The sequence below is a fragment of the Heptranchias perlo genome, chromosome 13 (assembly GCF_035084215.1).
Source record: "Heptranchias perlo isolate sHepPer1 chromosome 13, sHepPer1.hap1, whole genome shotgun sequence".
Classification (NCBI taxonomy): Eukaryota; Metazoa; Chordata; class Chondrichthyes; order Hexanchiformes; family Hexanchidae; genus Heptranchias; species Heptranchias perlo.
In genome coordinates, this window is record NC_090337.1 from 4,318,981 (window position 1) to 4,334,524 (window position 15,544).

The 15,544-nt window shown below is 46.5% G+C and overlaps 1 protein-coding gene across 1 annotated transcript in view; it reads right to left on the reverse strand.

The window, feature by feature from the left end:
• LOC137330965 (solute carrier family 7 member 14-like) overlaps nt 1-15,544 on the reverse strand; it is a 49,558-nt gene continuing 34,014 nt past the window's right edge. Inside the window, exons 5-7 of the mRNA XM_067994542.1 lie at nt 12,108-12,316; nt 6,528-7,405; nt 1-338 (exon numbers count right to left, since the gene is read on the reverse strand). Coding sequence (XP_067850643.1) covers nt 1-338; nt 6,528-7,405; nt 12,108-12,316 — 1,425 coding nt within the window. The remainder of the gene's footprint in view (nt 339-6,527; nt 7,406-12,107; nt 12,317-15,544) is intronic.

Sequence of the window (15,544 nt, forward strand, 5' to 3'; positions counted from 1 at the left end):
TTACTCTGGGGAATAATCTAGCTCGTCATTTGCAATCAGTGCCTCAGATTTCTCAACATACTTCCCTTTGCTTTTGGGTTTGTTATTGTAGGTCCTGTGATTTCCCACAAGGTCAGGCATGGCCTGTTGGGTCTGGTACCCGGTCTGCTCTGCCGACGGCCAATCTTCCTCTCCCCGGCGCCGGCTGCACTCCTCCTCGGGGTAGGGGAAGCTCTCGTCCACCACCAAGCTGTCGTCCACGTCGTAGCGCTGGTACGTGCTCTGGCTCAGGGCTTCCTGCCGCGCTCCGATTTCCAGACTGCTGTTCCAAATTCCGTATCCAAAATAAATGAGCAAACCTGGTGAAACAATGACAATATCTGAGTGCGTGCGTGTCTGGAAACTCCTGGGCAACTCTTGCCAGTCTTATTGGTGGCCCCGACAAGGCCTCGATTTTAAAATTCTCCATCCTTGTTTTCAAATCCCGCCTTGATCTCGCCCCTCCCTGTCTCTGTAACCACCTCCAGCCCTACATCCCTCCGAGATCTCTGCACTCCTCCAATTCTGGCATCTCGCACATCCCCGATTTTCATCACTCCACCATTGGCGGCCGTGCCTTCTGCTGCCTGGGCCCTAAGCTCTGGAATGCATTAAAATAATCTCCTCATCTCCCCTCTGGTTCCTTTGCCAATTATCTTAAATCTGTGTCCACTGCTTACTGACCCTCCCATGAGTGGAAACATTTTCTCCCTATCTACTTTATTAAAACCCCTCTTTATTTTGAACACCTCCATTAAATTTCCTCTTAATCTTCTCTGCTCCAAAGATTCTTCTCTAACCATTACTTCCTGGTTTTCTTTCCTGTCCTTTTCTGGCGCTCTCCTGTATTATGAACCTTGGCCTTTCATCTAGTGAAAACTGGATGGATCTGTCGGAATAGGTAGGACACACAGGGGACATGCCTTGGAAACAACGAAGGACTCGTGGGCTTTTAAGAAGGGAGGAAAATAATCAAGTCAAAAGTCCAGTTTTGGAAATTTCCAGCCTATAAACAGCACCTTGTTTCTGGGACCCCTCTGTCTGTGCTTTTTGGAATAAAATCCATCTTTGATTTTCGGTCGTCCTTTATCTCTTTTTCAAAAAGGGTCCTTAGAGCAGTGGTGGCGCAATGGCATCAGGTCTATGCTTTGCCGTTCCTTCTGTCTCGGCAGGAGTTGGATGAGACTGGAGGTGATTGAGATGTCTGGAGTAAATTGTCTACTCATAGTTTTACTTTAAAAAGTGTTAAAGCACAGAGAGAGAATTTCAGACAAACGCACTGACCGTTGTTAGACTATTGCACCATGGTGTAACTTCAAGCCCTGTATTTTGTGGGGGGAGATTTTGTGTACCCATCAATATTCAGTGCTGGGGAGAGAACACTCTTTCCATTTTGGACACCCGGGGTGGAAATTCTTTTAGGCCCCTTTACGGAGCACGCAAACCGGGAGGCCTGAAACCTGCCTGAAATTGGGCCTCGGGCATCGTTAACATTATTCAGACAAGTTGTTGGCTCCTGTCGCATCTCCTCGGGCAGCTCTCCCAGGATGATTGTCGGAACTGCTTACCTGACCTGCAGCGGCCCAAAGACAAGTCCCGGGGGGGGTGGAGTGAAAACAGAGAGACGTGATCGCAAGTACTGTGGTGTCGGGGGAGGACTCCTGCTCTCCTCCTGGCTCCATAGCAACGATGTCTGAATTTTAATTTTTTTTAAACTTACTTCGGCTGCTGAAGAATCCCAAGCACAGCAGGTGCTGCTCCTGCTCCTGATCCTACTCCTGCTCCTGCTCCTGATCCTACTCCTGCTTCTGGTCCTGATCCGACTCCTGATCCTCCTGATCCTACTCCTGTTTCTGCTGCTGCTTCTGCTCCTGATCCTACTCCTGCTCCTGATCCTACTCCTGCTCCTGATCCTACTCCTGCTCCTGCTACTCCTGCTCCTGCTACTCCTGCTCATCACTACTCAATATCCCCGAGGGGGGCGTAAAACTCAATTCAATCACTGGTTAGGCCCCAGCTGGAGTATTGAGTCCAATTCTGGGCACCACACTTTAGGAAGGATGTCAAGGGCTTGGAGAAGGTACAGAGGAGGTTTACCAGGATGATACCAGGGATGAAGGACTTCAGCCATGTAGAGGGATTGGAGAAGCTGGGATTGTTCTCCTTACAGCAGAGAAGGTTAAGGGGAGATTTAATAGAGGTGTTCCAAATTATAAGGGGTTTTGATAGAGCAAATAGGGACAAACTGTTTCCTCCAGTTCAGTAACCAGAGGCCATAGATTTAAAATAATTGGCAAAGAAACTAGAGGGGAAATGAGGAGAAGTTTTTTCACACAAAGCGTTGTTAAGATGTGGAACGCACTATCTGAAAGGGAGGTAGAAGCAGATTCCAAAGGGACTTTCAAAAGGCAATTGGACGTGTACTTCAAGAGGACTAATTTGCAGGGTTCTGGGAAAACAGCTGGGCTGTGGGATTAAATTGGACAGCACTTTCACAGGCACAATTGGCCTAATGGCTACCATTTGTGCTGTAAGAGTCTATGATTCTAACTCAGGCCTTAAGCCTCTCATTGATATATTTAAGGGGCCTAACACCTTTTTTAGGCAGCTCCCAGGGACCCCTGAAAAATGGCCTGACCCAATATTGGGTTGGAAGTCTTTGGGCATGGGATATTGGTCCACAAAATCAGCCTGCACTGTGTCCATTTTACACCCATAAAACGGCCATAACAAGGTTAAATTTGTACCCCCCAGTGTTGGCATTGGGAATTCCCAGGGCAGGTATAGCGCAGGTTAGACGCAGAGTAACACACCCTCTTCTCTCCCCATAGAAAATGGGTGAAGCTTAACCTTCGAAGAACACCCTCACTGCACCAGTGTAACATTAGTGTTTGCCACACCAGCTATCCTTAAGGCCTCTGTTGGTGAGATTGGCAATTTGTGTCACATTTTGGGCAGATTTTTTTTATTATGACCCATAGGACCATAGAACTATCAGCATTTACAGAACAGAATGAGGCCATTCGGTCCATCGTGTCTGTCCCAGCTCCTTGCTAGAGCAATCCAAAGTTAATCCCCTTGCCCCGCTCTCTCCCCAAGGCCCTGTATCTTGCTCAGCTTCAAATATTTATCCAATTGTCCCCTAGAAGATGCAATGTTATCTGCCTCAATTACTCCCTGTGACAAAGCATTCCTCGTTCCAACAGCTCCCTGTGTAAAGAAATTTCTGCTCACATCTCTCCTCACTCTCTTATTGGCCAATCTTCACAAGGAACTGAGCTGAGACTGTCCCATGCTCACTTTATTTAGGATGCAGTGGAAAGAAAACCATCAGTCTCACTTGGATTCGCCCAAAGGGCATTGTGCAAACTGACTGTGCCTCCGAGCCCTTAATCCTCCACTGTTCTAATTACAATTGAGAGAATCATAGAATCATAAAAATTTAAGGCTTAGAAGGAGGCCATTCGGCCCATCGTATCTGTGCCTTCCGAAAAAGCTCTATCCAGCCTAATCCCACTTTCCAGCACTTGGTCCGTAGCCCTGTAGGTTACGGCACTTCAAGTGCACATCCAAGTACTTTTTAAATGCAATGAGGGTTTCTGCCTCTCCCACCCTTTCAGGCAGTGAGTTCCAGACCCCCACCACCCTCTCGGTGAAAAAAATTCTCCTCAGCTCCCCTTCTACCAATTACTTTAAATCTATGCCCCCTGATTATTGACCTCTCTGCTAAGGGACATAGGTCCTTCCTATCCACTCTATCTGGGCCCCTCATTATTTTATACACCTCAATTAAATCTCCCCTCAGCCTCCTCTGTTCCAAAGAAAACAAGCCCAGCCGATCCAATCTTTCCTCATAGTTAAAATTCTCCAGTCCTGGCAACATCCTCGTTAATCTCCTCTGCACCCTCTCTAGTGCAATCACATCGGGGCGGAGGGAGGGGGGAAATCAGTCAGAGCCCTCCAATCAAGAGTAAATTTGTTTAGGTTTTAAACAATAAACGCTATGACATTCCTGCCTGGTTAGCACTAATTACACAGAATCACTTAGAATGTACAGCACAGAAACAGGCCAGTTGGCCCAACAGGGTTTGTGCCGGTGTTTATGCTCCACAGGAGCCTCCTCTGTCCCTACTTCATCTAATCCTATCAGCATATCCTTCTATTCTTATCTTCTTCATGTGTTTATCTGGCTTCCCCTTAAATGCATCCATGCGATTCGCCTCAACTACTCCTTGTGGGAGCGAGTTCCACATTCTCGCCACTCTCTGGGTAAAGAAGTTTCTCCTGAATTACCTATTGGATTTATTAGTGACTATATTCGTTACCCGCGTCGCAGAAGTGTGCCGAGGAACTGAACTTGTGCCCAGAAACTTCCCAGTGCACCAATCATTCAGCACCAGTATTTTCGCTCTGGAGAGCCAGGACTCCTGGATAGACTGTCCAGGGATCTTACAAACCCAGGTGCCTCTTAACTGATCATGTCACAGTTAGGAGTCTGGGGGAAGGCCAGTAGAGCCGCTACTCCAGGTAATGTTCAGATTATAAGGGTACAACCTCAACGGTTAAAAGTCATTCATTACCCTTTCTGTGCCTGCCCTCCCCCCCGACCCCCCGCTCAAGATATCACCCCCTCGAGTTCTCCTGGAAGAGTACAATCAGGTCGGGCATTGCCTAAGTGACACTTCGAAGTAATTCACTATGTGAGGCGCTTTGAGATGCTCACTTGTACCTAGTTTTGGTCTCCCCACAAGTGGGAACATCTTCTCTACGTCTACCCTATTAAACCCTGTCATAATCTTAAAGACCTCTATCAGGTCACCCCTTAGTCTTCTCTTTTCTAGAGAAAAGAGCCCCAGCCTGTTCAGTCTTTCCTGATAACCTCTCAGTTCTGGTATCATCCTAGTAAATCATTTTTGCACCTTCTCTAGTGCCTCTATATCATTTTTATAATACGGAGACCAGAACTGTTTACAGTACTCCAAGTGTGGTCTAACCAAGGTTCTATATAAATTTAACATAACTTCTCTGCTTTTCAATTCTATCCCTCTAGGAATGAACCCCAGTGCTTGGTTTGCTTTTTATGACCTTATTAACCTGTGTCGCTACTTTCAGTGATTTGTGTATCTGTACCCCCAGATCCCTTTGCTCCTCTATCCCATTTAGACTCTTATTTTCCAAGCAGTATGTGGCCTCCTTATTCTTGCTATCAAAATATACCACCTCACACTTATCTATATTGAAATTCATTTGCCAATTACACACCCATTCTGCAAGTTTATTAATGTCTTCCTGTATTTTGTCGTAGTCCTCCCCGTTATTAACTATACCCCGCAATTTGGTGTTGTCCACAAATTTTGAAATTGTACTTCCGATTCCCAAGTCCAAATCATTTATGTAAATGATGAACAACAGTGGTCCCAGCACCGATCCCTGTGGAACATCACTTCCCGCCTTTTGCTAGTCTGAGTAGCTACCCTTAACCCCTACTCTCTGTTTTCTGTTTTGTAGCCAGCTTGCTATCCATTCTGCTACTTGTCCCTGACTCCACATCCTCTGACCTTAGACATGAGTCTACTATGCGGTATCTTATTGAAGGCCTTTTGAAAATCCAAATATATTACATCTACTACATTACCCTTGTCTACTCTTTCTGTTACTTCTTCAAAGAATTCAATAAGATTGGTCAAGCATGATCTTCCCTTTTGAAATCCGTGCTGACTATTCTTTATTACATTATCGGTTTCTAGATGTTTTTCTATTACATCTTTGAGTAAGGATTCCATTATCATTCCTACCACCAACATTAAGCTAACTGGTCTATAGTTCCCTGGACTTGTTCTATCTCCCTTTTTAAATACAGGAATCACATTAGCTGTCCACCAGTCCTCTGGCACTATTCCTTTTTCTAATGAATTTTTATACTGGACCTCTATACTACACCACGAGGACTCGGCTTGGCCTGCCCGGCAAGATGGATCAATTGGATCGAATTGATTCATAGCGTATTTAAGTCAGGGCTCGTGAGTTTTATTCAAACAACAACTTGCCTTTATATAGCGCCTTTAACATAGTAAAAACGTCCCAAGACGCATCACAAGAGCGATTATCAGACAAAAATTGACACCGAGCTGCGTAAGGCGATATTAGGACAGGTGACCAAAAGCTTGGTCAAAAGAGGTAGGTTTTAAGGAGCGTCTTAAAGGAGGAGAGAGAGGTGGAGAGGTTTAGCGAGGGAATTCCAGAGCTTGAGGCCCAGGCAGCTGCAGGCACGACTGCCAATGGCGAGGCAAAGGAAATCAGGGATGCGCAATAGGCCGAGAATTGGAGGAGCGCAGCGATCTCGGAGGGTTGTAGGGCTGGAGGAGGTTACAAGGATAGGGAGGGGCGAGGCCATGGAGGGATGTGGAAACAAGGATGAGAGTTTTGAAATTGTGGCATTGGCCCAATTCCAGCAACAACAAAATCTTCCTACTTTACAGTGTTCAACCAAGCATTTAATCTGCACTTACCCACAAAGCACCAGACAGCAAAGCGGATCCAAGTTATAGTGGAGAGCTTCAACATGAGGTACATATTTACCAACATGGCAAATGCAGGCACGAAGGGGACGCAAGGTGCCATGTAGGGCAACTTCTTGGGGTTCTCAGGCTGCTGTAGGATGACGAAGACCAGTGCACAGATCAGCAGTGCCATCAGGATGACCAGGAGGACTGCCCACCAGCTCCGATCGTAGACGTAGTCCTCCCCGAAGATGACGAAGGAGCAGAAGACAAACATCAGGACAAAGAGTAGCATGACGCATGTGGTGACCGTGCGGCCGGTGACGGTGGTGGGACGATCCATCTTGCCGGGCAGGCCAAGCCGAATCCTCATGGTGTAATAGCGAGGTCCAATCAGCTTCTTGAGCTTTATTAAGTAGATGTTCTCAGACTCGTCTGCCTCTATTCCTGTGCTCATGTCAACGGTGCCGTAGTTGGGATGGTTCACGCTATAACTGGACTTGTCTGGCTTCCCAATCAGCATCTCGTTGTCTCCCAGAGACGGCAGGTTCTTCGCTCCACACGTGTTCTTCCCCGGCCCCGTGTACTCTTCACCCTCGCTCACCGGCGAGCTGGCCTCCTTCTCACACTCGGCCAACACCCCTTCCTTCTTCTTGGTGCCTTCCTCCGACAGGAACTTGACGAAGCAGTCGATGTCGCTCTCGGGCTGGTAGCGCAGGAGCAGGACGCACACTGATACCAGGGTGTAGGCCAGGAGCGTACCGATGGACATCATTTCAATCAGATCCCGTAAGCTGACCAGCAGGGACAGCAGCCCGGCCAGGAATCCCGAAACAATGCAGGCCACAACTGGGGTCTCAGTGTAGGTACTGACATGGGCAAAAAACCTAGACAACCATAAACCGTAAACATTACAGCACTGTTAAAGAATTACATAGAACTTACAGCACAGAAACAGGCCCAACTGGTCTATGCCGGTGTTTATGCTCCACACGAGCCTCCTCCCTCCCTACTTCATCTCACCCTATCTGCATAATCTTCTATTCCTTTCTCCCTCATGTGTTTATCTAGCTTCCCCTTAAATGCATCTATGCTATTCGCCTCAACTACTCCTTGTGGTCACACATCAATAACAACTCCCATTTATATAGCGACTTTAAGGCAGCAAAACACTCCCAAGGCACTGCACAGGAGCGATTATCCAACAAACATTTGACACCAAGCCACATTAAGGAGATATGAGGACAGATGAAAGCTTGGTCAAAGAGGTAGATTTTAAGGAGCATCTTAAAGGAGCAGAGAGAAGCAGAGAGGCAGAGAGGTTTAGGGAGGGAATGCCAGAGCTTAGGGCCCAGGCAGCTGAAGGCACGGCCGCCAATGGTGGAGCAATAAAAATCGGGGATGCACAAGAGGCCGGGATTGAAGGAGTACAGAGCTCTCGGAGGGTTGTAGGGCTGGAGGAGGTTACAGAGATAGGGAGGGGCGAGGCCATGGAGGGATTTAAAACAAGGATGAGAATTTCAAAATGGAGGCGTTGTAGGACCGGGAGCCAATGTAGATCAGCGAGCACAGTGGGTGATGGGTGAACGGGGCCAGGTGTGAATTAGGATATGGGCAGCAGAATTTGGTTGAGCTGAAGTTTACATCATCAAGATATTGGCTACAGACGTATCCCTTTGAATTATAGGCTGATCCCTTTAAAGGAGATACTAAATTGCTCACGGCCACGCAATGTTATAACAGTAGATATCTACCCGCTTGCAACTTCCTCTCCGTTGCCCCTCTGTTACCATGCTGAACTGCTACTTACAGCCGTGGGTAGACATTTTGTCTGGGACCTCCCCTTATGTGATGTCATGAAGTTCTACTCCAGTGGAATCACACCCTCGAGGTGCACTGTTTCTATTCATGATGCCAATACTCCAGTGCAGAAAAAGGCCATTCAATCCTTTAAATAAGAGATGGTTTGGGTACGGTCTAGATACATTCCCACAAGGGGGAAGGGTAGGACAACCAAAGCCAGACCTCCCTGGATGACGAAAGAGATAGAGAGCAAGATGAAGCAGAAAAAGGGGGCAGATGACAGATGTCAGGTTGTTAATACTAGAAAGAACCAGGCTGAGTATGGAAAGTTCAGAGGGAAAGTAAAAAAGGAAATAAGAGGGGCAAAAAGAGAGCATGAGATAGACTGGCAGCCAACATAAAAGGGAATCGAAATGTCTTCTCTCGGCATATAAATAGTAAACGGGTAGTATGAGAAGAGGTGGGGCCGATTAGGGACTAAAAAGGAGATCTACTCATGGAGGCAGAGGTACCAAATGAGCACTTTGCATCTGTCTTTACCAAGGAAGAAGATACGGCCAAAGCCACAGTAAAACAGGAGATAGTTGAGATACTGTTTGGGATAAAAATTGATTAAAAGGAGGTATTAGAAAGGCTGGCTGAAGTTAAAATAGATAAGTCACCAGGTCCAAATGGGATGCATCCTAGGTTGCTGAGGAAAGTGTAAGACAACAAATATGGAAAATACTGTAAAAACACTGTAAAACTGCAAGACGTGAAACAGGCTGCGAGATATGAAACAGTTAACCCCAGGTGCCAGTCAAAGAGACTCCAGTCCATGATCAGGTTCGGAGACTCATTTACATCAAACAATGATCCCTTGGTGAAGACAATTGTAAACAATTTTACAACACCAAGTTATAGTCCAACGATTTTATTTTTAATCCCACAAGCTTTCGGGGGCTTTCCCCTTCCTCAGGCGGTGCATCCATGTGGGATTAAAAATAAAATCGTTGGACTATAACTTGGTGTTGTAAAATTGTTTACAATTGTTAACCCCAGTCCATCACCGGCATCTCCACATCTTGGTGAAGACACATTATCATCGAGACAATGTCTAATCAAACTGAGTCTCTGAGCCGTGCTCAGTCTCGGACAAGAATTGTAAACAATTTTACAACACCAAGTTATAGTCCAGCAATTTTATTTTAAATTCACAAGCTTTCGGAGGCTTCCTCCTTCGTCAGGTAAATGTTCAGGAGCTTGTGAATTTAAAATAAAATTGCTGGACTATAACTTGGTATTGTAAAATTGTTTACAATTGTCAACCCCAGTCCATCACCGGCATCTCCACATCGGACAAGAATGGAAGGCCTTTCACACCTAAACAATGCTGTGAGCCAAGGGCCCATCACAGTGAGGAATACCGCATTGTCCTGATACTGTGCAGCTCACGGGGAGGAGATAAGGAATTGTCTCTCGACCTCACAGCTCTGCACAACGAAGGAGATTTGAATCATTCAGATGCCCAGATGAAGAGGTGTGAATGTCAAGCCATCCAACAGATTGATCGCTGAAACCACGGATGAGGCCCAGGTGGGGGTTTGCATGACTGGAACACTTTAAGGAGGTACAACAGCAGCACGTGGAGGCTGCAGTCAAGTGAAGACGGACGGTGACCAGTCACCTCCAGATCCAGGCCTACAATCAACATCGGTAACGACCAGCCACGTGGGTGATTGTAAGTTCCAGGCAAACCACTAAGGGGTTTGTACTGCGGAGGCTGCAGTCAAGGGAAGAAGGACGGAAACTGGTCATTTCCAGGTCCAGGCCTACGATCAGCTTCGGTAACGACTAGCCGCATGGGTGATTGTAAATTTCAGTTAAATCAAAGAAGGGTTTGTACTGGGGTTTTGTTGGTCAAATAAATGATCAAGTTTGGGTTGAGCAAAAGCCTGTTTGTCGTGTGCAATTTTGTTCTTGTAATTCCGAGGTCCAAGATCCGGTGTGAGGCAGAAGGGAACGGAACACATTACAGAAGTAAGGGTGGAAATTGCGGAGGTACTGGCCATAATCTTCCAAACATCCTTAGACACAGGGATGGTGCTGGAGGACTGCAGGATTACAAATGTTACACCCTTGTTCAAAAAAGGATGTAAAGATAAACCCGGCAACTACAGGCAGTCAGTTTAACCTCGGTGGTGGGGAAGCTTTTAGAAACAATAATCTGGGACAAAATTAACAGTCAAGTGGACAAGTGTGGATTAATAAGGGAAAGCCAGCTCAGATTTGTTAAAGGCAACTTGTGTTTGACTAACTTGATTAAGTTTTTTGATGAGGTAACAGAGAGGGTCGATGAGGGCAATGTGGTTGATGTGTATATGGACTTCCAAAAGGTGTTTGTAAAGTGCCACATAATAGGCTTGTCAATAAAATTGAAGCCCATGGAATAAAAGGGGCAGTGGCAGCATGGATGCAGAATTGGCTAAGTAATAGGAAATAGAGAGCAGTGGTGAACGGTTCTTTTTTGGACTGGAGGGAGGTGTACAGTGGTGTTCCCCAGGGGTCGGTGCTGGGACCACTGCTTTTCTTGATATATATTAATGACTTAGACTTGGGTGTACAGGGCACAATTTCAAAATTTGCAGATGACACACAACTTGGAAGTGTAGTGAACAGTGAGGAGGATAGTGACAGGGCAGGTTAAGAAAGCATACGGGATCCTGGGCTTTATAAATAGAGGCATAGAGTACAAAAGCAAGGAAGTTATGGTGAACCTTTATAAAACATTGGTTCAGCCACAATTGCTGTATTGTTTCCAATTCTGAGCACCGCACTTTAGGAAGGATGTCAAGACCTTAGAGAGGGTGCAGAAAAGATTTACTAGAATGGTTCCAGGAATGAGGGACTTCAGTTATGTGGATAGACTAGAAGAGCTGGGATTGTTCTCCTTGGAGCAGAGAAGGTTGAGAGGAGATTTGATGGAGGTGTTCAAAATCATGAAGGGTCTGGACAGAGTAAATAAAGAAAAACTGTTACCACTGGCAGAAGGGTCGCGAACCAGAGGACACAGGTTTAAGGTGATTGGCAAAAGAACCAAAGGCGACATGAGGGAAAACTTCTTTACACAGCGAGTGTTTAGGATCTGGAATGCACTGCCTGAAAGGATGGTGGAAGCAGGATCAATTGTGGCTTTCAAAAAGGAATTAGATAGGTACCTGAAGCAGAAATATTTGCAGGGCTACAGGGAAAGACCGGTAGTGTGGGACTAGCTGGATTGCTCTTGCAGAGTGCCGGCGCAGGCACGATGGGCCGAATGGCCTCTTTCTGTGCCGTAACCATTCTACGATTCTATGATTCATCGACTGTACTGGTTTTCTCCCCACTTGAATTGCATAGTCTAATCCCACTCCCCTGCTGGCTCCCCATAACATTTAACATTCCTCTTTTTAAGCAACAATCTAATTCCCATTTAAAAGTATATATGGACTTGGCATCAACAGCTGCCCGAGATGTGCCCATGGTGGCGTGGCCACCTGCCACACCCTCCAGCGGAGGTTCCTGCCAGGCAGGATCCAGGCTCTTTGCCCAGGATCGCAAAGGCCGGCGGGCGCTCAGGCCTACTGGGCTTGTCTGCGACACAACTCGATCCCCATGACGAGAGAGCTGATAAGGCGGAGGGGAAAGGGCTTCAGTGGGGCCAAAGAACTCTCGCCCCATCCCCGACCGGAAGAAATCTCCAAACCGTTTTGACTTCACAGTTACGAGCCCCTGGACCTTGAGCAGGGTGGGAGGAAAGATACCAACCTGAAGAGTAGACCATCATCGGCCATGGCGTAAATCACCCTGGGCATCGGGAAGAGGGAGCCCAGCAGACTGACCGTCAGTCCCGCCACCGAGCCGATAGCGACAATGTACTTAGCGGCGTGGAATCCGTGCAGCACAAACATCTCCATGAGTGGAGATTCAGTGTCGATGGCGTAGTAAGGCACCATCAGTGTCAGGATAATACTGACCTAGTGGAGGAAGGAGTGACACATTATACCGTCAGTAATACAGATTGATTAACACTTACCAACATACACAGAATTACATAGAAACTTACAGCACACAAACTGGCCATTCGGCCAATTCGTCTATGCCGGCGTTTATGCTCCACACAAGACCCCTCCCAACCCGACTCCATCTAACCCCATCAGCATTACCTTCTATTCCTTTCTCCCTCATGTGTTTATCTAGCTTCTCCTTAAATGCATCTATGCTATTCGCCTCAACTGCTCCTTGTGGGAGCGAGTTCCACATTCTAACCACTCTCTGGGAAAGAAGTTTCTCCTGAATTCTTTATTGGATTTATTAGTGACTATCTTATATTTATGGCCACTAGTTTTGGTCTCCCCCCACAAGTGGAAGCATCTTCTCTACGTCTACCCTATCGAACCCCTTCAGAATTTTAGCCTTCTCTTTTCGAGAGAAAAGAGCTGCAGCCTGTTCAGTCTTTCCTGATAGTTATAACCTCTCAGTTCTGGTATCATCCTAGTAAATGTTTTTTGCACCTTATACTGTACAGTGTATTACATAGTGTGTACTGTGGTATGCTACATAGAAACAAGAGTAGGCCATTCAGCCCCTCGAGCCTATTCCACCATTCAATTAGATCATGGCTGATCTATACCTTGACTCTATTTCCCGCCTATGCTCCATTTCCCTAGATATCCTTACCCAACAAAAGACCGTCAACAAAAGCAAAATACTGCGGCTGCTGGAAATCTGAAATAAGAACAGAAAATGCTGAAAAACACTCAGCAGGTCAGGCAGCATCTGTGGAGAGAGAAACAGAGTTAACATTTCGGGTCGATGACCTTTCATCAGAACTGGAAGATGTTAGAGATGAACAGAGCTGTACTTGCTTAAAAGCTGTTCATCTCTAACATCTCCTCACATGATGAAAGGTCATCGACCTGAAATGAAAAGCTATCGTTCTCAGTATTAAAAATTTCAATTGACCCCCAGCATCCACAGCCTTTTGGGGGAAGAGAGAGTTCCAGGTTTCCACTGCCCTTTATGTGAAAAAGTGCTTCCTGATTCTACTCCATACATTCTATAATTTGATAGCATACATTATATTATAGATCGAGGATGGATATATTAGCCTTGTGGTAGTGGGTACTGAATGATAACCATGGATGTTGAGAGTTCAAATCCTGCCTTTGGTTGTTGTATCCTAGACTATGATACTAGTCAATCGCCTTATTTTCTGTGTGGGATCTTGCTGTACAAACATTACATTAGGAATTGCACTTCAAAAGTACTTCATTGGCTATAAAGCGCTTTGGGACATCCTGAGGTCATGTAAAGACATTATATAAATGCAAGTTCTCTCCTTCTTCTTTCTATTTTGACCGTCACTGGAATTCCCTACACCATTCACATTACATAGAAAAGAAAAGGCATAAATCTTCAGAATAACTACAAACCTCCAATAAAGATCAGCATCTCTGAAACTGTCAAAAGAAATGGCCATTAGACCCAATAAGCCTTTGTCCTTTTCATAAATCAATCCCATTTTCCCACATTCTCACCATATCCCCCTCAACCCTATCTGTCCACCTACTCACCATATCCCTCAATCCCACCTACCCACCTTCTCACCACATCCCTCAATCCCACCTACCCACCTTCTCCCCATATCCCTCAATCCCACCCACCCACCTTCTCACCATATCCCTCAATCCCACCCACCCACCTTCTCACCATATCCCTCAATCCCACCCACCCACCTTCTCACCATATCCCTCAATCCCACCCACCCACCTTCTCACCATATCCCTCAATCCCATCCACCCACCTTCTCACCATATCCCTCAATCCCTCCCACCCACCTTCTCACCATATCCCTCAATCCCACCCACCCACCTTCTCACCATATCCCTCAATCCCACCCACCCACCTTCTCCCCATATCACTCAATCCCACCTACCCACCTTCTCACCATATCCCTCAATCCCACCCACCCACCTTCTCACCATATCCCTCAATCCCACCCACCCACCTTCTCACCATATCTCTCAATCCTTTCCTTCTCCAGAAATGCATCAGTGGTTTCTTGGACCAATTTATACTGCCCACCTCAACAACCTTCTTTGGTAACTTTACAAATCAAAGCCCCCTCACCTTCCACCTTACTCCCATTCTCACTCTGAGTTTACTCATTTTTAACTTCTCCAACTTGGACTTAACGTTGATTAGATAAGTTTCTTTGACTCCTTTTGAATTAATGATTACAGTATTTATTTTTAATGGAGGTGTTATTTTAGGGTTTATCCCAATCTGTTTGATGGTTTGACTTTACATCCATATTCAGATATCTCTGTTACCATTACTTGTCTGTCACACTATCCCATCTGCTCACATATTGCTGGAGGGACTCCTGGCAATAATTCAAATGGAGCATATTGCTGCAAAGTGCATCATGAATACAGAAATAAACGTAATGCAACATTGAACAGGAACAGCCAGGGAAGCTCTCGTGTCTCAGTTTTCTGCTTAACTCGAGGCACTTGGGGTATTAAGGTTGGACACTCGTCAGGTAATGCAACCCTAGGAATGGTGGGGCTCACATCGAAGGCTCAGCAATGACGACACCCACCACCCCCCGCCCCTCCCCCACAGGCTAGCAAGATATATAAATACTGTGGCTACAAGAGCAGGTCAGAGGCTGGGTATTCTGTGGCGAGTGACTCACCTCCTGACTCCCCAGAGCCTTTCCACCATCTACAAGGCACAAGTCAGGAGTGTGATGGAATACTCTCCACTTGCCTGGATGAGTGCAGCTCCAACAACACTCAAGAAGCTCGACACCATCCAGGACAAAGCAGCTCGCTTGATTGGCACCCCATCCACCACCCTAAATATTCACTCCCTTCACCACCGGCGCACAGTGGCTGCAGTGTGTACCATCCACAGGATGCACTGCAGCAACTCGCCAAGGCTTCTTCGACAGCCCCTCCCAAACCCACGACCTCTACCACCTAGAAGTCGTGGGTTTGGGAGGGGCTGTCGAAGAAGCCTTGGCGAGTTGCTGCAGTGCATCCTGTGGATGGTACACACTGCAGCCACTGTGCGCCGGTGATGAAGGGGCTTTCCCCTTCCTCCACACTGCCTGAGGAAGGGGAAAGCCCCCGAAAGCTTGTGGGATTAAAAATAAAATCGTTGGACTATAACTTGGTGTTGTAAAATTGTTTACA